The sequence below is a fragment of the Megascapheus bottae genome, chromosome 30 (assembly GCF_031878675.1).
Source record: "Megascapheus bottae isolate mThoBot1 chromosome 30, mThoBot2.hap1, whole genome shotgun sequence".
Lineage (NCBI taxonomy): Eukaryota > Metazoa > Chordata > Mammalia > Rodentia > Geomyidae > Megascapheus > Megascapheus bottae.
In genome coordinates, this window is record NC_143538.1 from 13,571,831 (window position 1) to 13,594,990 (window position 23,160).

Here is a 23,160-nt window from a genome sequence, read left to right on the forward strand (position 1 = left end):
CGTGTTTATTATGTGCCAACGAAAGTACACCAGCGCCTACTCCACCCCTGCAGGCGCAGCCCCGCCCGCCCGCCCGCCCGTGCTACTACAGTGAGGTAGACTTCCCACGGCTTGACAGACCCCGGGGGGGGGGGAGGGAGGGGCGGGGCCGGCACGGAGGGGGCGGGGCTGACGGGACGGGACACCGGATCTTTGGCACACAGCTTCCCTGGGAAGGGCAGGGCGAGTCGTCCTTTACAACTAGAGAAGGGGGTCGTCGTTCTCCAGTCACCTGGCGACGGCGCGGTCGGTCCTCAAAGGAAAGGGGAGGGAGGGCTGGGGGGGCTCCGGAGCCTTCGTCTGCCCCCACCAGAAAGGCAGCCCTTTTTTTTTTTAAGCTCAGTTACAAAAGAAAAAAGTCCCGCGACTCAGTGATTAAAAACTTGTCACCCCTCCCCTCACGAAAGTGCAACTGAAGAAGGCGCAGTAAACCTCTTAAAACTATCTACAGCAGCCGCTCTAACACTGTTCTTCCGGTCCAGTTTCAAATAAAACAAAATTTTTTTTCTTGGTTGCAAATGCTTTGAATTTGCAACTCCCGAGAGCAGTGGCCAGCAGTCCCTGACACAGATTTGCTAATGTTAAAAGCTGCCAGGAAAGAAAAAAATACCTTGTTCCAAACGACTTAAAAACGGTTTCAAGGAGTGTAAAAAGGAACCGGTAAAAACCCTCGAGCGTAAAATATGAAATATGATTTGGTTTAAATGAAGAGCAAAGTCTCCTTGCTGTTTACAGTAAAAAACACCAGCTGAACACTCAGTTTATGCCGTTCAGGTGGGGTAAATCAATGGAAAGGCACTGTATGGCAACCGCAAGAACGAAACCAATGAGGCCTGCACACGTGGCCATTCACACTCAAGGAGTGTCAGGTGCGCCCTAAGAACCTGGGTGGAGGCAGCCGTGTCAACTCCTTCTGGACACCTAGTTCCTTTCTTCTTTTTTTTTTTTTTGCTTTTCATATGCAAAATGAGGAACTGAAATTTAGGAGAAGGATGGAGTCATTGGGGTGAGCCAGAGGATGCTTGCCGTGGCACTCACCCTGAAAACAAAGCCCGACAAAACTCATTGTGCATCGATTAGTGCAGAAACAAAGACTCAGCAAGTGCAAAGGTGACTACAGTTTCCCCTTGTCCTCGAGAAGCCAGCTCCCTGGTGGCCAGTGGCAAGGGACCTGCCAGGCCTGGCACCGGGTCACAAGGTGAGGCCAGCTCCTTAGCTGGAATCCCGATTCTTCTGGTTCCGCATCAGCGGGCTGTGGTGGCGCAGACCCTCCATGCTGTGCCGCCAGTGCCAGCAGCTCCGACAGAAGTACTTGAAGCAGACCTGGGGTGGTAGGGGAGGGGAGACAGCAGAGACATGGGGGCTGCTGCACCGCTTCTTGCTCTGTGCCAGCCCTCTTAACCTGCAGTGGAGGCCTCTAGTCCAGTCTGTTTCAGGGGTGCCATGACGCGAGGCGTGGTGGGTTCACCCTCTCTCAGCTTCCTGCACTGGCTCAGGCTGCCCCCCTGAAGTGGTGGGAAGGCTGCGGGTCCCAGGCAGGCGTGCCAGCTGGGACCCACCCAAACCTGCTCACATCACAGAGCCTTTGCCCAGAGCAACAGTACCACTGTGAAAAACCAAACCAAGTGTGCCTGGACTGCTGGTGTCGCACTGTCACCATAAACACAGAGATCTCGGGACCCGTCCAAACCCACTGACTTGGGATCCACCCTGAACCAGGCCCAGTGACGTGCACTGCACTCACGTCTGACAGGCACTGCCCCATCACCAAAACACTGCATGGAGCGTGGCCTGTGGCTTCCGTTGATGACACAAGTATCAGAGCAGACCCCGGGTATAGGTCCCCCTCAGGAGGGAGAAAAGACCTCTGGAGACTCCCCTGGCCATCAGGAGTCTACCACACACCCACACCGCCCGCCACAGACAGCAGTACAGGAAGTCCACGCCATTCCACAAAGCATGGCAGGAACGCTGCCCTAGCCACCAGTCGGGGGGACCCCATCTGCTGCCTCCTCTGCTCCACCACAGAACTCCATTACCGAACACTACCAATATCACACAGCCTCACAAACCTATCCAGTGCTCAGGGGACTCACCTGATCGCGACAGAAGAAAGGGCCAGGCTGAGAACTGCAGATGTGACACAGAGAGTCTTCTAGATAGGGGTCAATCTGGACCTGCAGGACGGCAGAGGAGGTGAAAGGGCCAGATGCGCGTCACATCCTGACACCGCGTGTGAGAATGCGAGGTGCGGGAGAGGTGTGTGTGGAAGAGTCAGACAGGGCCCCAGGAGACAGCTGGGGCCAGGCTGGGCCAGGCTGTCTTCTCCTAGATTCAGGCCCTCCACCATGCTGCCTCTTCTCCAGCTGTGCCTACCAGGCAGGTGTTCAGCAACCAGGGAAGCTGGGTTACTCAGCAGACTGAGGCCATGTGAGGCTGGCACCCTCGGTCTCCTCCCCACCCCTAACCTCAAGGCCATGCTCCAGAGCTGGCTGTGTCCCCAGTCTCAGACCTGCTCGGGGTAGCAGCTGGCTCAATCCCTCAGGTACCCCAGGGTGAGGTCCGACACCAGCCCACTTACCTTCTTGGTGAACTTGGTGGTCTTGATCTCCACAAAAGCGGCACTGACAGCTTTCAGGTAGCTGCGCTGGTTACTGAAGGTCACCCGTCCAGACCCTAGGGGCAAAGCAGAGCTCATCTCCCATGCCTCTTCCCATCTCCCACAGGCTCTGCTCCCACCCAGTGCCGCCCAACAGAAGCAGCAAGGAAAGCTTTATGTAACTTCTAAGGCTGGAATTTTAAAAAGTCTTACAGAACCTATATATCCAAAGTGAATTATTTTAATGTGGCAAAGCCTCATTTCAAGGGCTGAACAGTCACAGTTTAATAGTGGCCGCTACACGCATGCAGGTAGGAGCTGCTGTGGGGGGGGGGGGAAGAGGAAGGTGGGGAGGAAGAGAGGAGAGGCGCCTCCAGATAGGCAGCCACAGAGGTCATCAGAAGAGGGTTCCAGTCCATGCCATGATGCACAAGGAACACCTCTCCTGCCCCGTGCTGCCCCCAGCCTGCAGCCCCTGGAGTCCTGGTTCTCGGGAGCACTGACCCTGTGCTCTCTCCTGGCCAGCTGTGGTGTGGGCGGCAGACAAATGGGAGGGAGGCTGACCTGGTACTCACCACAGAGGTCAAGCTGCCTGTGACACTTCCCAACTCTACCTCCATGTCTATGAAGCAGCCTTCCTCAGAGAAGCTCACCAGGTCAGATCCAGAGGCTCCAAATGGAGGGAGGCCATGACCACCCTGCTTCCCGAGTCACGCCAAAAGTCCTACTCCCGCCAGCATGGCCTCTGGCTCTAGACAACCCAGAGCATTTCAAGAACCTGATTCTTTACTTGAATCGGGGCTGTGTGCTCCCTAGGCCCCAGTCCTTGGTCTTAGTGTCGAGGGTGCGTGTGCGTGCGTGCGTGTCAAGGGGCTGCTGGCACGTGTGCGTCCACAGGTCTTAGTGTTGAGGGTGTGTGTGTGTGTGTGTGTGTGTGTCAAGGGGCTGCTGGCACGTGAGCGTCCACAGGCCCGGGGTGAGGCCCACACCAAACACTGCCACGTGGCCACACTCACCAATGGGGTACTTGTGCTTATCTGTGTCAATCCCAGCATACACCACTCCACCAAACAGGTCATTCAAGATGGCAGCCAGGGCCTCGGCGTTGAGCATCCCATGGAGGGCGCCTACGAACACCGTCCTGCCGGGGTCCAACCTCTGGGAGGGGCTCCGGACAAAGTTACTGTCAGCCAGGACCCAGGGGATGACCTGCACCTGAGACCCCCCAGAAAGGCAAATCAGCCCTGGCAGGGAGCCAGAGACGAGGCCCTGGATGGCAGGCACAGGTGCCAGAGGTGCCACTGGGCCTGCCCTCCCGGCCTGCCCGCCGGGCTGCACAGGGCAGGTACAGCATCCACAGAGCACCAGCACAGACGCACCCCGAGTTCACGTGAACGCAAGTGGAAGAGCAGCACTCCCCATCCTGTTGGCCCAGGGGCCTGCCACCCTGCACAACCTGTGCTCAGGGTCCCGGGACGGGAGTCCTCAGGGAGAAGCCCGTCGTCAGGCAGGGAGGGAGACACACCGCAGTGAGGACCCAGGGCAGGCAGGTCTGACGCTCAGGAGATGGCCACTGGCACGGGAGGCATTGCCCCAAGAACAGAAGGCATACTGAGCAGAGGAGCGCCAGGCCACACAGAGGCCGGGTCCCAGGGGAGGAGCGCCGGGCCACGCAGAAGGCCTTGCAGACTAAATATTGCTGGGCAGGAGCTGACAGTGTATTTGACCTCTAAATTTTTTTTTGTCAGTTGTGGGACTTGAACCCTGGGCCTGGGCGTTCTCCCTACGCTCTTCAGCTCAAGGCTCCCATTGCCTTACCCTTGAACCACAGTGCCACTCCTGGCTTTCTGGCGATTAACTGGAGAGAAGAGTCTCAAGGACTTTTCAGTGTTTTTAGTGCCTGGGCTGGCTTTGAACTGTGGTTCTCATAGCTCAGCCTCCTGAGTAGCTAGGATGACAGGCACGAGCCATGAGCCACCGTGCCTGGCTCGGCCTCTAAATCTTCTAAGACCAGAAAAAAACAGAGTAGGTGGAAGCGTCCACTGTGAGCTGAGCTGAGAGCCAACAAGGTCTTCGGTCAAGTAATCAATGACAATTTTTACAACGTTGTAACCACTACTGGAGCCTTGACTTAGAAACTGGCCCATGCCCGCTAGCATTGTGGGCACAGAACAAAGGAGATTACAGAAGCCAGACTGTCTGGACTAGAGAGAAAGTTTCTAGCAAAAGCTACCCAGAGAAGCCCGTGTTACCACAAGACCCCCACTGTGCACAGAGGAGCCGGAGACTATAGGAGACATTTCAAAGGAGGTCCCACAGAACCCGGAGGCCTGGGTTGATGGGGACTAAATGAAGAGCCTAGCCACAAGCTCTGTATGCAATCCAGAGTGGAAAGCAAGACAGGAAGGAGGGGAACACTGGCTACAATGGTGGGAGTCCAGAGGAGGACACGAAGGAAAAAGAGTTACAGAAGTAGAACAGCCTGCAGCCAAGCATCTGAGAAAGAGGCCACCTCTCTGGGTGGCAACGGGGAGGACACGGAAGGCAGCACGTGTCAGCAGGGCCCCATGGGGGGGTGCTTAATGGGGCTGCCATCTTGTGGGTAGAAGCAGAAGTAAAGGAAAAGCATGTGTACGCCCAAGGGAAGGAGGGGAGCAGCGGGGCACTGTGCTCAGTCACTGGGATGGACACAACTAAAAAAAACCCAGATCTGTGGCCAGGAATGTGGCAGAGTGCTCGCCTAGTATGCACGAACTTGGGATCCATTCCTAGGACCACATACACAGAAAAGGCCGTGGTGCTGTGGCTCAGGTGGCAGAGCACTAACCAGCCCTTGGGTAAAAAGTGTCCAAGGGCAGTGTCCAGGCCCTGAGTTCAAGCCCTGAGACTGGCCAAAAAAAAAACCAAACCAAAAACAAAAACGAAACAGACTCGTTAATGGATTATTTTAATCTATTTTGACCATCTTGTTGTAAAATTTTACAACTAGACGTGTGATTCTCTAAAGTAGTTTCAGGTTTATAGGAAAACTGAGCAGAAGGCACGGGCAGTTTCAGGTGCCCAGACACCAACATGCGCCAGGCTCATACACACGTCTTGAGACATCGCACCTCAAGTCCACTCAGCCTTAACTTGATCTCTGTCGTGTTTCCTGTGGGTTCAGACTAAGGTATAATGACATCTACCTCCCCTCACAAAACCAGAGTAGCTTTACTGCCCTGAAAACCTCGGGCCTCACACAGTCCTATCTCCCTAGTAAACCCTGACAAACCCTTGATTTTTATTTTGTTGTTTTTCCTTTTGGCCAGTCCTGGGGCTTTGAACTCAGGGCCTGAGCACTGTCCTTGGGCTTTTTCCTCAAGGCTAGCACTCAGCCACTTGAGCCACAGCACCACTTCCAGCTTTTTTCTATGTATGTGGTACTGAGAAATCAAACCTGGGTCTTCGCGCATGCTAGACAAGCACTCTACCACCAGGCCAAACTCCCAGCCTCCCTCGATCTTTCTAATTAAAAAAATAATTTTAGTTCCCTGTTTCACAGTTGAGGAAGTGAACTTTCAGAGAAATTAGAAGTCTAGCCCTGTGTCACAGAAGCAATGTGCTGCTGAATAGAAGCAATTCTCTAACTCCACCCACTAGAGCCATTCTGAGAGCCTGACTGAAAGATTTTTTTTTCCCCTTGCCCTGGGGACTGAACTCGGGGCCTGAGCACTGTCCTTGGGTTTTCTCAAGGCTAGAGCTCTTCCACTTGAGCCACAGCACTGCTTCTGGCTTTTGCTATGTATGTGGTACAGAGGAATCGAACCCAGGTCTTCATGCATGCTGGGCAAGCACTCTACCAGTAAGCCAAACTCCTGGCCATTAAGCTAAGATTCTTAAACTCCACCCAGAACTGTGATGAGGTTCTCCACTGTAAACAACTCCATGACGCCAGGGACATGCTCTAGCATCACCGGGAGAAAATGACACCACTGGTGGGAAGGAAGATGCTATGGTGGGCATTGGCTGGAGGGGCGCCCAGCAGGCACCTGGGAGAGGAAGAAGGCCCTGCCTGAGGCCGGATGCACATCAGCTGCACCACACCGACAGTGGCTGTGTTCCCTTCCATTCCCTGGAAAGGCAGGATGGGCTGGGGAGCTGGGGGTCACTGCATCTCCACAGGCAGGAGGGCAGCTCCCATGACACAAAGGCCCAAAGATTTTCTTTCCCCCAGTTGCAGGGCTTAAACTCTGGGCCTGAGCCTCTTGTGCACGAGGCTAGCCCTCCACCATCACGGGGCCTTTTCTGCCGGAGCCAGCTTTGGCAACCCTCGGCTCTCAGCCTCCGGAGGAGGTCACCAGCTCCAGATTGCTTTGTGTAACTCAGAAGGTATTGGCCTATTTATCATAGAACATGGAAAGCTGGCTCTGTGCCGCATGTGCCACCTACTCCTCCCCGCCCCCCCCCCCCCCCCCCCCCCGCTCCAGGAGCCCACCCCACCCTGGGCCGAGCGCACACATGGACTCACCTCCTTGCAGCGCATCCGCCGGCTGGACATCTTGAAATAATACTCACTGAGGCCATCGGGGCTGAGAGGGTCATGAGAGCAAGCCTGAAGCAAGGCCCGCACAGACTTCTCGAGCTCGAACACCAGGTACACATATCCTGTTCCCAGGGAGAGGAGGCAGTGCGTGAGCCCTGCAGGCAGCAGGGCTCCCGCGTCACTGAGCAGAGCCCTTGCTATGCCCTATGTCCAGGACAAGGGAAGGAGCTGCCCAGCACCTCCTACCCAGAAGGAGAAGGGCCTTGTCAGCGGACACAGGCTCGCAGCACAAGCACACTGTCCATCCCAGAACACAGACGTGCTCAGGCTGCAGAGCCAGGAGAGACGGCAGCCGTGAGGGCCACCAGGGGACACAGCATCACGTTAAGAGCCCAGTCAAAACGGCACAGGGATGGGATCGGGCGCTGGGTCCTCATTCCTGCCTACTCCAAAGAGATCTCAGAAGGCGGTCAGGCTACAACCTAACTGGGCAGCAGAGCCAGCGAGAGGAGCTTCTCAGACACGTCATTCTGGGTGGAAAGGGTAGAGGCAGCTCTCACCCCACTGTGAGTGCAAACAGAACACAGGCTCGAGGGAAACAGAGGCTGGGAGGTGTGTGAGGCTGAAGAGGGAGGACAGGCCCCCGAGTGCCACCAAGAGACCGGCATGCACTGGGACATCCCAGCACCACGTGGGACAGTTCCATAGGAGGAAGGGGAAAAAAAAAATCCTACCATGTCTTTATTACCTTTAGGCATATTACCTTTGGGAGGGCACCGGGGGTGCTTGCCATCCTTACCAGGCCACTCCACACTCAAAGAGCCAAAGACACGGAAGGTGTTAACCAATCCAGCTGCAAAGAGGTAGAAAAGGACAGTGGGAGCTGAGTCGTCCCCGTCCCCATGGCCCCTGCACCTGGATGACACGCCCCTCTGCCACTCACCTTCCGTAATGTCCCAGGGGACGCCCCCCAGGAACACCTTGCATGAGTAGATGGGGTTCTTACAGCTTCGAGGTGGGAGCTGGCCACTCCAGGTACATGTGGCTTCATTCACAGCTTTGGCCAAGGACAAAAAGCAGAGGTGAGGGGTCAGAGAACTCAGAAGGCGCCACCCTTCCCTGGCACTCTAGGAGGGAGCCGTGGCCACTCTAAAAAGTGAGACACATCCTCTCTCACCAGTCCAGTTAGCTAAGCCTGGTAATACTGACCCACCAGCTCTGCCTCTCTAAAATGGAAAGAACACCAGACAGAGAGAGAGAAAAGATACTCTATTTGACTGATCAATGAGCCACAAAGCAACGTTATCTTGTTATTGCTTATAGTGCTAATTTATAATTGCCAGAAAATAAACAGAACAACATATATACAGTACCCCCTGTAGGCTTCCTTGTCAAAGCAGGCTTTCTCCCCAGTGTTCAAAGAAGGTCATTATTTCATTTCCTCATCTTGGTTCTAAACTCTGTGGTCACACTATCAATAAAAACTACCACTAGCAACCCAACAAGAGGGGGTGTTCCCAACAGTTCTCCAAGTGAGAACCACCCCCCAACAACCAGAGCTCTCTTGAATACAAGGTGCTGTAAACAAGGCCTTGTCTTCTGCCTATATGATTTAAGAGTACATTTGTCCCCAAATCTTTACTTTCAATTTATGTCAGACATAAATACTATGTTAAGAAGTCCCTCTAACTGGGCTTAGTGGCATACACCTATAATCTCAGCCTGTAGTTGGTAGAGGCAGAAGGCAGAAGTATTGAGTTCAAATCCAGCCTGGAGTCCACAGCCAGACTCTGAGACACAGATAAAGACACACGCACACGCACACGCAGAAGCCCTCCCTGCTGTACAGGTCTGGATGGTCTTCCTCTGCTGCTTTTTTTAAATATTATTGCTGGTTTTGAGCAAGGCTCTTAGTATGTGGCTCAGTCTGGCCTCAAGCGCATGCTCCTCTGAACACACCCTCTCTGAATGCCGGGACCACAGGAGGTGCTGCCCTGCTGCCCCTGCTTCTGGAGCCCTGTCCTTGGTGAGCAGGGTGGCCCTTTCTAGGTCAGAGGCTGATGGACGTGGCCATTCCACCCTCCTCCGCTTGGCACTACAGCCAACATTTCTTCCAACGGGACAAGGACACGCAAGGCCACTCCTGACAAGGAGTGCTGCTATAGCTAAAAAGTGAGTTATGGTAAAAATGGAAGTCAATAGAAAGGCCTTACCCCAAACCAGGGTCATGTCATCTCACAGAGAACAAGGCAGCAGAGGCACAAGATGGCCGCCCCACCATCACTGAGCTGAGCTGCGGCACCGAGCACAGGCCGACTGAAGCCTGTGGAGGCCAGTGGGGCAGAGAGCCGGCAAGGCCCTCAGGACGGCCGTCAGCTCCTGCCCGGAGCATCCGCAAGCACAGCTGGCTTCCTTTCAAGCACCGGCCTAAGGTTCCATATGCAAGAGTCAACACGTGTTTACAATCATTGAAATGGCAGATGCTTCAGGACTCCTAGAAAATTAGGGTGCTCAGTGTCCCTGGACCTTAGACTCGGGATGGGGACAGTGGCTCTGTTGAAGGCTAAAACACACTCCGTACATGATGTACAGGTAGACATACTTCCTGCTGGCTGTCCAAAGCCATCTGCTGGCACTGATGACCGTACAGCTAAAAGTGACCTTATAAATATGGGGTTTCAGTGTGAGAAGTAATGCACCTACCACCTACCTAGAGAATGTCACTGTAACCCCTTTACACATACATTATCCTGACAATAATAAATAAATAAACACCAAGCCACCACTGGCAACAAGGAAGCTGCCCACATCCACTCCTGAGGCTGACAAGAGGACCGCCCACCCGCAGGGCACCAGCCAGCAAGCCCCAGAACAGACGCAGACACAGGACAACGTGGCCTGCCTCCCTGGAAGCACGTGGTGAGAGAGGCTGTCTGCTTCATGCTGCCCAGAGCAGGGGCTTCGTACAGCTTGGGTGTCCACTGGTGTGTGTGACGGGAGGGGCCTCTTGGGCCCACTCACCTGCAGCCTGCCGGTGCAGCCTGGCCTCCCTCTCGATGCTGAAGGGGTCTTTGGGCGCCTCCAGGAGGTCCCAGGATGGCCACACAGATGCCCCCGGCCACCTCTTTGAAGCACTGGTTGGAGAGGGGGCGACGGTGGCAAGGGCCGCCTGCTCCTGGTCCAGCCGGGACCCGAGTCCCATCTTCAAAGCGTCTCTGGGGCTTCCCCCGGTCAAGGGTAAGAAGGGCAGAGGAGGGGAAATACGAAGGCTTGACTGAGGAGGAAGAAGAAGCAGGACAAAGGATTTTGAAGGACAGTCTAGCTAAAACGCCATGAGCTCACAACAGAAATTGGGTAAAACACCTCACATGCGCCTGTCATCTAACGTACTTTCTTTAGACTCTCTCCTCATTTGTGAAGAGTGTTGTCCACTACACTGTAATTTAATCAAGTTCACCTTTCCCCATTCAACGTTCTATCCATATTGTCAACTAGGGTTGGTTTTATTATTTTTTTGTCTTTTTGTTTGCTTCCGTTAGTCATGGAGCTTGAACTCAGGCCCTGGGCGTTGTCTCTTGCTCTTTTCACTCAAGACCAGTGCTCTACCACTTTAAGCCACAGTACCACTTCTGATTTTCTGGTGGTTAACTGGAGAGAAGAGTTTCACGGACCTTTCTACCACCATCCTGCTGAGGATGGCAGGCGTGAGACGCCAGCACTGCTGTGCAGTTTCCATAGGCATCTGAATGGATTTGCTTCTACCAAGCCGGCTACATCTCATTTTCTCTGGTTTCGTCTGTTATTTTGTGGCAGGTGGAAAACCTCAGCGTACAAGCGTACACCACACAAATATACACCATCACGACAGGCACTGCACACACCAGATGTTCTTCACATTCCCAGACCTAAGGAGCTGAGACCCAGCATGGAGGTATTCTATGTTCTTCTGTCAGATTCCTAGGAGAAGGGTACCAGCGTTCTTTCCATGAGACTCTGTGTTCTATCAGACTTGTATGGGGTGTGTTTGTGGTGACCACGCCTGGGACCCCAGCCCTAGGAAGACTGAGGAAACGAGTCAAGGCTTACCGTCCTCACTCAGCAGGCAAAGCGACACATGATCAATACATCCTAACAACTGGCTTACAGAATATTTTCTATTAATTCAAATGTTTTTTCCACTCTTTGGTGTCATCCGGTCCTCTTCCCCATTAACCCTGGGTAAGCCATCTGTGAAAATTGCATCAACCAAATAGCTGGTCATGGGCAGGCGTGGTGGCCACGCACAGTTACTCAGGAGGCCGAGATCTGAGGATCGAGGTTCAAAACCAGCCTGGGCACTAAAGTCCATGAGACTCTTATCTCCAACTTACTAGAAAATCACAAGTGACCCTGTGGTTCAAGGGGTAGAGCAGTAACCATAAGCTAAAGCGCTCAGGGACAATGCGCAGGTCCAAGGGTTGGGGTGGTAGCCTTGAGCTGAGGAGCTCAGGGATGGTGCCCAGGCTCAGGATCTAAGCCTGACCACTACCACCAAAAACCAAAACAAAACCAAATAGCTGGTCATTAGTTCCCAAGGTGAGCTCCATCTGAAGTGACGTGACAGGACTGGCGGCACCTAATGTGGCCGTGGGGGTGGGGGAAGTGGAGCGTCTTACTTTTGGATGCCCTTTTAAGAACCTGACCTCAAGAGCTTAAAACCAGTGGGCTACAGTGGGAGTACCAATGCCAGCATGTTCCAGGCTGGCAGGGAGAGCTCTAAAAGCCACGTTTCCGTGAAAACCCACGACATGTCCATGCTGCCAGTCACCGGGATGGAAGAGACGAGGATAAGAAACTCGTCAACACAGGTCTGGTAAGGGAAGAGCATGGCGCAGGCGGTTCAGGGAGAGGCTGGCTGGCCCCAATCAGGGGTCTGCCCTGCCATGCTAGTCAGCTAGGCTAGCCCATCTCTGCTCTGCCTACTCTAACCATGTACCACTGCCACAAAGCCTGGCGAGTGGCAAGCGCAGTCTGGGGACTCAACATGGAAGGCATAATAAACTCTGAAGCAATCCTTCACTAATCTGTGGTAATCTCAGACTGAGTTGGCACGAATCAGGGGAAAAAATACAGGAGCTACTGTCAGACTGGATTAAAACTTTAGGCCTAATTAACTAATGTTATTTAATAAATTATTACTTAACATCTTTTCTGTGTGTACCAGTCTTGGGGTCTGAGTTTTTATGTTCAAGGCTGGTGCAACACTACTTGAGCCACAGCTCCACTTCTAGTTTGTTTTTGTTTTGGTGGTTATTAGTTGGAGATTAGAGTCTTGCAGACTTTCCTGCCCAGGCTGGCTTTTAATCACATATTTCAAGCCTCTTGAGTAGCTAGGATTACAGGCGTAAGCCACTGCACCCAGCTATCTTCAGATGTTAAATGGTATATATATCTTTCTAGATACTATCTTAAAGATTTAAAAATTTTTTTGTTATTATAAAGATGCTGTATACAGAGGTTAGTGTTTCAAAAGTCAGGTAATGAGTATATCTTGTGAAGGATTTTAAGCTGGGCACAGTGGCTCACACCTATAATCCCAGCTACTCAGGAGGCTGAGATCTGAGGATCGCGGTTCAAAGCCAGCCCAGCACCAAAGTCCATGAGATTCTCATCCCCAATGAACCACCAGAAAACCACAAGTGGTTCTATGGCTCAAGGGGTAAGGCAGTAGCCTTGAGCTGAAGAGCTCAGGGACAGTTCCCAAGCCCAGAGTTCAAGCCTCACAACTGACTTAACAACAACAACAAAAACAACAACTAGAGAAAACACCAGGGGACCGAGAGTTCTGCTTAGTGGTGGTGCTGTGGCTCAAGTGGTAGAGCTTTAGAAAGAGCCCTCAGCCCAGGTCCTAAAGCCCACTGCTCGTGGGCATCCTGCTGGGAGGAGAGGCTGTGCAGAGTGTCCACTCCCACCCCCCAGCCTGCGTTCCAGCACATGGGTGCCCCTCCAGAAACCCAGCTGGCCATCCCCTGGCAGCACACAGCAACCCTGCCCTCACGCCCTGCTCCCTGCATTTGGTACATACAATCAGGTCTGAGAGATGGTCTGACCCAGAGCTGAAGCCACTCGTGTCTGAGTCAGAAGGGCTGCTAGACCGGGAGTCCAGGATAGGTCGGGTATCCAAGCGGGATCCTCTAATGGCAGGTGCTGGAAACTTGTCCAAGTCAGACCCAAGAGGATCCAGAGGAAGGAAGCTCAAGGGGTTTTTTCCTAGGACATTTCCCAGTGGATTATGAAGCATGCTCAACACTAGAGGACAAAAAGAAGAAAGAAGACATTTTATGACTGCTTTCTTTTCCAGACAAGAATCCTTCTCTTCCCTCCGACAGCCACCCCAGGCAGGAGCACTGAGAAGCTGGCAGAACGCAGGGTGCAATCCCTGCCTGGGGCCTGGCATGAGCGAGCATCCCGAGGTGCCCCAGCCACCCTGCTGTGCAGTGTGTTCATCAGCACCTTTCTGATGCCCTACATAAGCTAACGTACAGAACGGCACTGAACGCCTCAGAGGCTCGTACAGCACAGCACACCTGCAAGCTGAGACGCCCTTACGCAAACCTCTTCCATTTATAAATCTCCTCTATGCACCTCTGGCTGTAGAACATGCAGGACAGCAGGACAGCAGGAAGGCAACAGAGTTAAATCTACTTGCCGACTTTAAGACAAACCTGGGCTGGAACCCTGTGTCTGACACCTGCAGGAGATGCTGGGAAGCCCCACCTTCCCTGGGGTATCCTGGGCAGAATACCAGCAGTTCCGTAACACTGTTGGTAGGGCTCAGTCATCAGGGGACAGGTGGAAAGGGCCCAGTAGAACATGAAATTCCAAACACCACAAGAGAGAGCACCAATTTCCACACGTGGTCTTGGGAAATGAGGGCCTGGGCAAAGCATACCCTTCATCCGTGAGGACAGGCGCAGTGTTCACCACTGCCACCGACACAGAATGTGTCAGGACAGCCCACACTGCACACAAACACACACGTCCAGCTCCTCAGAAGCCCACTCACCCATCATGGCTGCTCACATTCCCTCAATTCACTAATAGACTTCCATTCCTGAATTCATCTGGCATGTGCTAAAGGCCCTGTAGGTAAGTAATCTTCCACAAATCCTGGGGCGTGGGTGTGGCTTCACTGTCACAAATGGAACACAGTGATGGAGAATTACCCTGTATCCACTGACAGCTCCCTGGTGCCTCAGACTCCTATCTTGACCCTCAGCGCTGCACACTCACCAGCCACTCCTCACCAAGCTGTCAGGTTCCCACTGCTGTCTCCTTGTCTTTGCACTTCTCCCCTGTGCTCATATCCCAACTAGAAATGAACGCAGCCCCATCTACAAGAAGCTGGGGTCGGGCCGGGAGTGGGGCCTAGTGGTAGAGAGCTTGCCTAGCTTGCCTAGCATGCACAAAGACCCGGGTTTGATTGCTTGGTACCACATGCATAGAAAAAAGCCGGAAGTGGTGCTGAGGCTCAAGTGGTAGAGCTCTAGCCTTGAGAAAGCCCAAGAACAGTGCTCAGGCCCTGAGCTCAAGCCCAGGACTGGCACCAAAAAAACAAAAAAAAAAAAAAAAAGAAGCTGGTGTCATGGCACTGAGAGCATGCAGGTCTTGACTTAGCCATGGTTTCAACTTTGCAAGACCTCTTTAAAAAAATACATTTTGAACAGGGCTCCAGTGGCTCGTGCCTGTCATCCTAACTACTCAGGAGGCTGAGATAGGAGGATCACAGTTCAAAGCCAACCTAGGAAGAAAAGTCTCTGCGAAACTCCAATCTCCAATTACCACTCAAAAACCAGAAATCAAGCTATTATTCAAAGTGGAAGAGCAATAGCCCCAAGCAAAAAGCTTAGGGACAGTACTCAAGCCCTGAGTTCAAACCACCCCCCACAACTGACAAAAATAATAAAATGTCTTGGAGCTGGGTGCTGGGGCAGTAATGCTATCTTCTCAGAAGACTGAGATCTGAGGAGCACAGTTCAAAGCCAGCCTGGGAAGAAAAATCTACGAGATTCTTATCTCTAATTACCCAACAAATGCCGTAAGTGTGGCTCAAGTGGTAGAGTGCTAACCTCGAGCAAAAGAGCTCAAAAACAGGGCCTAAACCCTGAGTGCAAGTGCCAGGACCAGCTTTAAAAAAAGAAGGTACAACTCTCTTGAATACTTGTTAAATATGTCATTTGAAATAGGATGAAAAAAATCAATGTTAATAAATTCTTTAATAAAAAAGCACTCATTTAGAAAACTTGAGGTTCTGTACTTCAAATTTTTAATTAATGCCATAATACTCTCAAAACCTTCCTCAACTGGGATTATCCACCTCCAGGTGAAGACTGGCAGTCATCTTATTCTCACAGCACAACAAGAAACACTCCAACGTATGTGGGTAGTGTGTGAGTACCAGGGAGCACAAGAAACCACATCGCTAAACCTGGCCTCCCAAAGACTGACCTTGACCACACTGGTGGGGCAGAAGAGGGAGGGGCAGTAAGAGTTAAGACAAAGACCACACAGGGAAAGAGGCATGGAGTACGGTACTTTCAGGAAAAGCAGTGGGTGAGTGCTGTGAGAGACATTCAAGACTGCTAAGGACTTTGCAAACTGATATCAAGCAGAAATCAGGGGTTTGCTAAGTGGCTACTGCTTGGAGCAGATATGTGCTAAGAGGGAGTGGGGAAAATGCTATTTAAGACATTTGTGCACTACCTAGAAACAGTGGAATAGGAAATGAAAGGTCAGTTGAGAGCACTGAATGAATCTGTAACAGTTCTGGGTATAGACAAAACGGAGATGATCTTTATTCTAAATGGTCCAGAAGACGTTTTATGTATGTGTGTATATATGAGAGAAAATATACACAAAGTAGATGGGATAAAATGAATCGCCAGTAATAGGATCTGGCCAAAGTTAGTGTGAGATCTACTTTTAGCTTCGATAATGAGCCACATTTCTGAAAGCTGTGATCCACAGTCTGATACCCTCCAGTGACCTAATTGTCCCTCTACAGCCTCGCCTGGCAGAGGGTTCCAACTCATTAATACCACCTCAGAGACGACCAGAGAGCAAATCAGCAGTAATATTTTTAGACCGATTGTTAACTCTGTCTACCTCCACCCTTCTATGCCAGCTCCTGTGGGTTTTACAGCTGAGTCACTGTTGGAATTTTCAGAAGCCTCCCCAAAAGTACAAAGGGACCAGGTCTGACGGTCTCGTGGGCCTCAGCACAGGCCTGACTATGGGCCTGCCCTGCACTGCACAGCAGAGCTCCAGGCCTGTTGGAGCAGGGGTGGGCCAGCGCTCCTCCACTAACACTTGACTCTAGTGGGATGGTCATGGGGAGAGGGAGAAGCCTCCGTTATTTCTGGGCTCAGACAGATAGCCTAGAACCCTTCTTCTCCTCCTCCTCCCTTGGTTCTAGACTGCTTTCTAAGAACCTATCAGAAGGCAGAAAGAGGGGACGGCAGCACTGAACACAGAGGCCCCAATTTGGCTGTGCCAACCCCCCAACTGAACACCACAGCCCAACTCCAGTGATGGCTTTGAACCACGATCCTCAAATCTTAGCCTCCTGAGTAGCTAGGATGACAGGCGTGAGCCACCTGTGGCAGGCTAGAAATATTACTTTTTGAAGAATATAGCAGTACAGCTGATCAGTTCTTTGCTATTTTTTTTTGTCAGTCCTGGGCTTGAGCTCAGGGCCTGAGCACTGTCCTTGGACTTTCTCAAGGCTAGAGCTCTACCACTTGAGCCTCAGCACCACTTCAAGCTTTTTTCTATGTATGTGGTACCAAGGAATCAAACCTGGGTCTTCGTGCATGCTAGGCAAGCACTCTACCACTAGGCCAAACTCCCGGCCCTGATCAATTCTTATAGAAGACAGAAAACTGGCAGAGCCTGGGTATACACCCAGGATGAGGTTGGGAAACAGCTAAGTATTCAAATTTGTAACACGTTAGGTTTTCTATCTATCATCACAAAATCAAACCAATTAACAGTGACAAAACCCCCCAAAGGACTAACATTCCACCAAACAAAAATAATAAATAACGTCAAAGCTTTGAGCTCAAGAGTTTAGGGACAGCGCCCAAGCCCAGAGTTCAAGTCCCACGACAGACAAAAAAAACCACCAAAAATCCACAGGATCAACAGGAGGCACAGCAGACACCACTCGGTTATTTGGTGCACAGCTAGGCACTTTGCTGCATGCTAGAACCGCAGCAGTGGAGAATTCGGAGCCCGTGCAAATGTGTTAGGTAACTGGCCGGCCTGGGAAGCCACTGTTCCACACAGGAGAGGCCCAATTATTTTGAATGTTGCTTCCAAAAGGGTTTGGGAGAGGCTGGAAGGGCAAAGGTAAAAATGTTCTCATGGAGAACATTCCATTTAGCAAGGCAGAACCAAAGAAGATGAAGAGGTTAGCCCCCACAAGGCGCCTGAAGGGAGTGGGGTGTCCCAGGCACCTCAGCTGAACATCTGGCTTGTACCAGGCTTCCTCTGTGCAAGCCGCTCATGAAGGGCTGTCTCTGGGCCCCTCGCCTAGAGTCTCAGCATGGCCTGCTGTCCTGCTGTGGAATGCTGCACCCTGAGATTCAGGCCATGACACGCACGGCACAGCGCAGGGGTCGAGGCATCCTGGCGGTGGAGGCTTCGTGAGGGGCGCCAGGTCTGGCTGTGCCTGTCCTGTTATCCAGCTCTGCACCAGCCAGATCTCTGGCTCAGCACGCCAGGAAACATGACGGTTTTCAAATCAAGAGGCCTGGGTTGGCCAGAGGTCATGTCACCTTTGGCACTCTGCACACTCTGTGAGCCCATTCCCTCATCAATGCAAGCATTAAAATCATGGGATGTGCTCAGCATAAATGGTGCCTGTCAGCTGCTCATCCCATTGCAGGAAGCTCAGAGCAGCTTCCACAGCTTGGCTGGTCCATTACAGGACTTAGGACACTGCAAGGAGCACAGAGGTAGCCAGGAGCTGCTGGTGCACGCTTCCATCCTAGCTACTCAAGAGGCTGAGATCGGAGGATCATGCTTCAAAGCCAGCCTGGGCAGGGAAAGGCTGAAAGACTTTTATCTCCAATCAACAACCAGAAAACTTAAGTGGTGCTACTGGCTCAAAGTAGTAGAGTGCTAGCCTTAAGCAAAAAAGTTCAAGTCCCATGATCAACAACAACAACAAAAAGGACAAAAGTAGTCCTAGACAGGGGCAAATAGGGTCTCTAAGAATATGGGATCTTGACCCCTGCCATGCTTGGGAGGCTCCCTTCCCAACAGGGGCAGAAGCTCCACAAAAGCCACCCACCCCTGTTCTCGTCATCCAGGCTCCTCTCCAGGAGCGCCTCCCAGCGTTCTTGTGGGGCTGAGCATGTCTGTCCAGAGGAGCTCACTGGCTCTAGCAGTTCCAGCCCAAAAGAAGCCTGAGGGGTGAAGGGAAGCCCCTCACAGAAGTCACTGCTGGCCGCTCCACCTGTGCTCCCTTGATCATCATCAGGGAGACCACTCCCTGGTGCAAACCGAGGGCCCCGCACAGAGCCCGCTCCCTAGCCAGAGGTTAATGCCTGGGAATGGATTTTGGATCCTAAGTCCTGTTTTCCATCTTTCTGCATGACTCTGCCCTCTGTACCTGGTCAGATGTTTCGTTAGAATGGTAGAAGAGTGTCAGAGGCACTACCACCCAAGAGTCCAGGGAGTAAGCCTGCACCCTGGGCTCACCACACAAGTTCAGAAGAGGAGGCAGTGGAAAGCAGGCACTGAGTGTCCCTGCGCTGCCTGCGAGGGTGTGGGTCTGGCGCTGCAGCTGGCTGGTGGGACGTGGCCTGCTGCTTGAGGAGGTGGGTTTCCAAGAAAGCCCATGCGCTCAGCTGCCACCAGCGGAGGAAGAAGACTCACATCAGCCCTGCCCTCGGCACGTCCCTGCACTGGGGCATTTCTCGGGTCCTTATGAACTTTGAGGCTCAGACGGCACGTACTCTTCCCCAAACTACAAAGTCATGCAAAATTTGTCACGGAAGTATTTGAAGTAGAAAGTGAAGAACAATTACCCCTCCTCAGAGATAATAGCTACAAGGCTTTTCAAGTGGTAGAGAAGCTGGGAAATTATGACTAGATCTAGACTTTTTTGTTATTTTATTGGAGCTTGGATCTTGCTATGCCTGGCCACAAGCTCCTGGCAAGCTGCACCTCAGCTGCTAGACTGGGCTGCAGATACGTACTCCTCTTCACACACAAGTCATTTTTATCACCTAATTCCCAGGAACTCAGAGTCCAAGCTCTGTCAAGCGGATACTGGACACTCCTGAATTTCTATGAACCCCACAGCTAGATTTTAGAGGGACCCTTTAACTAAGAAGGACCACACCCCTCCTGTGTGCCAGCACAAGCGTTTGGTCAAACACACATCCATGTCCTACAGGATCCTTAGCGAGTGAAGATGGGGTAGGGCTGGTCTCACATGTACAGCTCTGGGCTCTCCAAACCAAGATCCAGGCAGAGGACACCAAACAGGTATGGTACCCTTTCTGGCCTAGGAAAACAAGACAGTCAGCAGCTTCCCCAGAAAAGCCCAAGTCAGCTGTGGCCAGTACTCAAGAGAACTCCCCTCAACCTGGGTTAAAGCAAAGTTGATTCCTGACTCACAAAATCAAGTTCCCCTAACCCTTAAACTGCCTAGCAGACACTAACAGACACAAGAGTCCCAGCTCTGCAAAGAATTTTTAAAATAAATAAATGAGAAAGGGCTGTGCCAAATAGGCAGAGCATCACCAGGGCAGTACCTCACCGCCACGAGAGCTGGTCCCTGGACCAGGGAGCCACCCCACTGTGAGCACCAAAACCTGCGCCACCCCCAAGGTCTCTTCCTCCTTATAAACTGCTGCCAATACTTTATTGTGGGGTAATTCACACAAAATAGGCACAGTTCACTATACAGGATAACCATAGCATTCAAGTTCTCATTTCTTCTGAATACTCTCAACATTTTAGTCTGGCTAATCCTTCTTTTAGAAACACAGAGGAGGATAAACAGGTCATGAAAAGACCTAAGCGGAAGCATCTCAAGACTCACCTAGTCCCTTCAACCATACCAAGAGACGAAGGAGGCTTCATGTCTGGGTGTCCATGACACAGAGGAAGCTTTAAAAGCCTCTGATGCCAGGAGTCACCCCACCCTGTTCACAGTGCCTAACCCTTTCCAGGACCCGTTTCTTCACCCAGCTGAGGAAATCTCTGAGTCCCAGCATCAATGATCTAGTCTCACCAGGGGTGAACACTCTTCCTAGGGCACCCCTGAGACTGCTACCTTTCCCACACAGCTCCCTAGTTTTAAAGGCCACTGAGAAATAGAATCTGGTCACCCAGTAGTCAGCCCATAAATCCCCTCCCCCACCTGGAAGTGTTTTGCTTCATCATCTCCAAGATGGGCCTCGGCGCCAAGGGCTCCCTGGATCCTCCCTGCACAGAGCTGTAACCTGGGGACCCAGCTCAGGGCTGGCCCAGGTATAGACAGAAAACTCCAGGGAATTTACCAGAGCAAGTAGACAAGCCATGCCTTCCTTTACAAGCAGCCATCTGTCTTACCACACTCACAGCCAGCATTTCCATCTCCTGTAAAACAGCTCCATGTTTGTGTGTGTGTGTGTATGTTCCAAAGGGGAATAGCACAACTGTTGCTCAGCACCCCATGGGCCCCTCCCCCACCATGGCACTCACCGGGGTGTGTGCTGCTCTGGGCTGAGGAGTCCGAGTCCTGGGTGCTCCAGGGCCGGTCCCAGCCCGTCAGGCTGAGGGACTGCAGGCCGAGGCACAAGTCATTTGCGTCTGGGAGGCCATGGGCAGGCTCTTGCGTGGAGGTAGGGAAGAGCATCTTGCTGGAAACTGCTTCTTCCGAGTCCTGGAAGTCTGCGTTGGACCGAGGGTAGCAGAAACCCCAGAGTTACTTGCCGTCCTCCTGCCCCGGTATTGCCCACAGTAAACACCAACAGCAGTTTCCCTGGGCTCAGGAGCTGGCTGGATGCCGCTGCCGCCGCCGCCGCCACTTTGGGAGTGTTAGGAGCAGAAGCCTTGCCGTCCAGCCCCCTCCCCACACACACCCCTACCCCGTCTGCATTACAGGCGGGCAGCATGTGACCAGGCTGCTGATGCTGCTGCTGCTGCTGCCAGTGACATCAGCCACGGCCGCCGCCACCACCACCACCACCGAGCTAGATCGAGCTAGATCGGGGAGCCAGCGAGCGAGGAGTGGCGTCCTCCGTCGCTGAAAGGGGGAGGAGACTCGCCTCCCGGGAGGAGTCCGGATGCGAGCCGGAGCCGCCAAGTCAGGGCTGCGAGGCAGTGTCCTCTAGTCTTCAGCAATGGTGGCCAAGTGGCCCTCAAGTCCTCTCTGCTGAGGTGGTGAGGCTCTGCCCCGCCCTGCCCTCCCCTCCCTGTGCCCTCCCCCCACCCCACCCCCAACACTCTAGTCCTGGGTGCTTTCCAGCTGCTGGCACAGCCAGCTTTGCAAGGCATCATCAGCCTGCCGGCTCTGAGCAGGGTCCCCACGAGGAACGAATGAGAACAGGCCCTCTTCAGAAACCCCTGCACTCAAGACCCCGGGCCATCACCGAGAAAGGCAGCCAGGGTCTGCAGAGGGAGCACTGGCCCATCCAGGACAGGATCCACAAATACCACCGCTCCAGGGCGGCCCTCTGTCCAGGCTCCCACACACCAAGAGGACGACGAGCAAACACCAGGGCCTGGTTCCTCCCCTCCTGCCACTTCCTCACTGACCGGTGAGGACTGGGCGGATGCCTGACAGACCCCGAGGAGAAGAGCCTCCTGAGCCCAGCTCTGCCCACCCTGGCTCTCCTGCCTTGCCCTTTCCGGAGCCCTCGGGGGAGAGTGCCACTGGGATCCCTGGAACCTTCCGTTAGCAGGCCTTTCCAAGCAGTTACTGAGGACCAAGAATCTTTTCTGTGACCATGCACGGCTCCTAAGCGAAGTCGAAGAAGTCAACTTCCACAGCCTGTTATTTCCTCACCGGTACCCGCCCCGGTCCTCCCCCCCCGGGCCCAGGCCCCCTCTTCATAGGGTTAGGGTGTGTAGGTAGGGCAGGAAGGCCACGGGCTTGCGTGCAGCAAGGATGCTCTTCCCTGTGGGGAGCAGAGAGGGGATGATGCGGTAAGCCAGGGGTTCCTGCAGCATACCTGAGTGGATCCTGCACAGAGCACGAGGGGACAGCCAGTCGCACAAAGGACTCCTCCCCTCAGAGCTTTCCTGCTGTGTCATCCATTCACAAGAGTCCTGTCTGGCTGCAGCAGCTCTGCTGCTTGGGTCTGCGCTGGTCTGATCTGCGCCGTGCTCACTGCCGCACAGCCTGGGCAGGCCCTCATCCACACTGGACTACCCTCTGCGGGCCACTCCCTCCTGCTGCTCCATGCCAAGGATGTGATTCACTGTTAACCCCCACACATTATGCTTCCCTTAACAGCATGCATAGGAAGGTGCCTATTCCCCATTAAATAGGAGAGATGACTAGTTTTGATGTCTTATGATTATATAACTCTTATTCATATACATACTCACATATTCTCTACACAAACCTTAGGACACCTTGTGTCTTGAGACGGCCACTCTCCTTCCTCCTCTAAAGTCAGAGCACTCTCACGTACAGATAAGCTAATCAATCCCTGGCTGCTCTCGCTACTGGAAGACGATACAGCTGCCAGGCGCAGTGGCTCACACCTATCATCTGAGCTACTCAGGAGGCTGAGTTCTGAGGATCATGGCTCAAAGCCAGCCTGGGCAGGAAAGTCCAGGCCCAGAGTTCTAGCCCCATGACCAAAAGGGGGGGGGGAAGCTGACATAAGCCTCCATCCTCCCACCTACCCATCTACATACCTACCCATTCTCACGCCCAACCCCCTCCTGGACCCTGGACTCGGTGGCCGCAGCACCACGTCCAGCTCCACACAGCACGGGAGTTGACTGCACA

At 53.0% G+C, this 23,160-nt stretch overlaps 1 protein-coding gene across 2 annotated transcripts in view; it reads right to left on the reverse strand.

Annotated features, from left to right (window-relative positions):
- Nucleotides 1-165: 165 nt before the first annotated feature.
- Cpeb1 (cytoplasmic polyadenylation element binding protein 1) overlaps nt 166-23,160 on the reverse strand; it is a 40,750-nt gene continuing 17,755 nt past the window's right edge. Inside the window, exons 3-12 of one of the 2 annotated variants that reach the window (XM_090321742.1) lie at nt 20,901-21,089; nt 13,225-13,448; nt 10,182-10,434; nt 8,104-8,217; nt 7,924-8,013; nt 7,146-7,282; nt 3,655-3,853; nt 2,621-2,715; nt 2,136-2,216; nt 166-1,362 (exon numbers count right to left, since the gene is read on the reverse strand). In XM_090321742.1, the coding sequence (XP_090177868.1) occupies nt 1,252-1,362; nt 2,136-2,216; nt 2,621-2,715; nt 3,655-3,853; nt 7,146-7,282; nt 7,924-8,013; nt 8,104-8,217; nt 10,182-10,434; nt 13,225-13,448; nt 20,901-21,054 (1,458 nt within the window). In that variant the 5' untranslated portion in view covers nt 21,055-21,089 and the 3' untranslated portion in view covers nt 166-1,251. The remainder of the gene's footprint in view (nt 1,363-2,135; nt 2,217-2,620; nt 2,716-3,654; nt 3,854-7,145; nt 7,283-7,923; nt 8,014-8,103; nt 8,218-10,181; nt 10,435-13,224; nt 13,449-20,900; nt 21,090-23,160) is intronic. The other variant, XM_090321741.1, reaches the window with a different exon arrangement.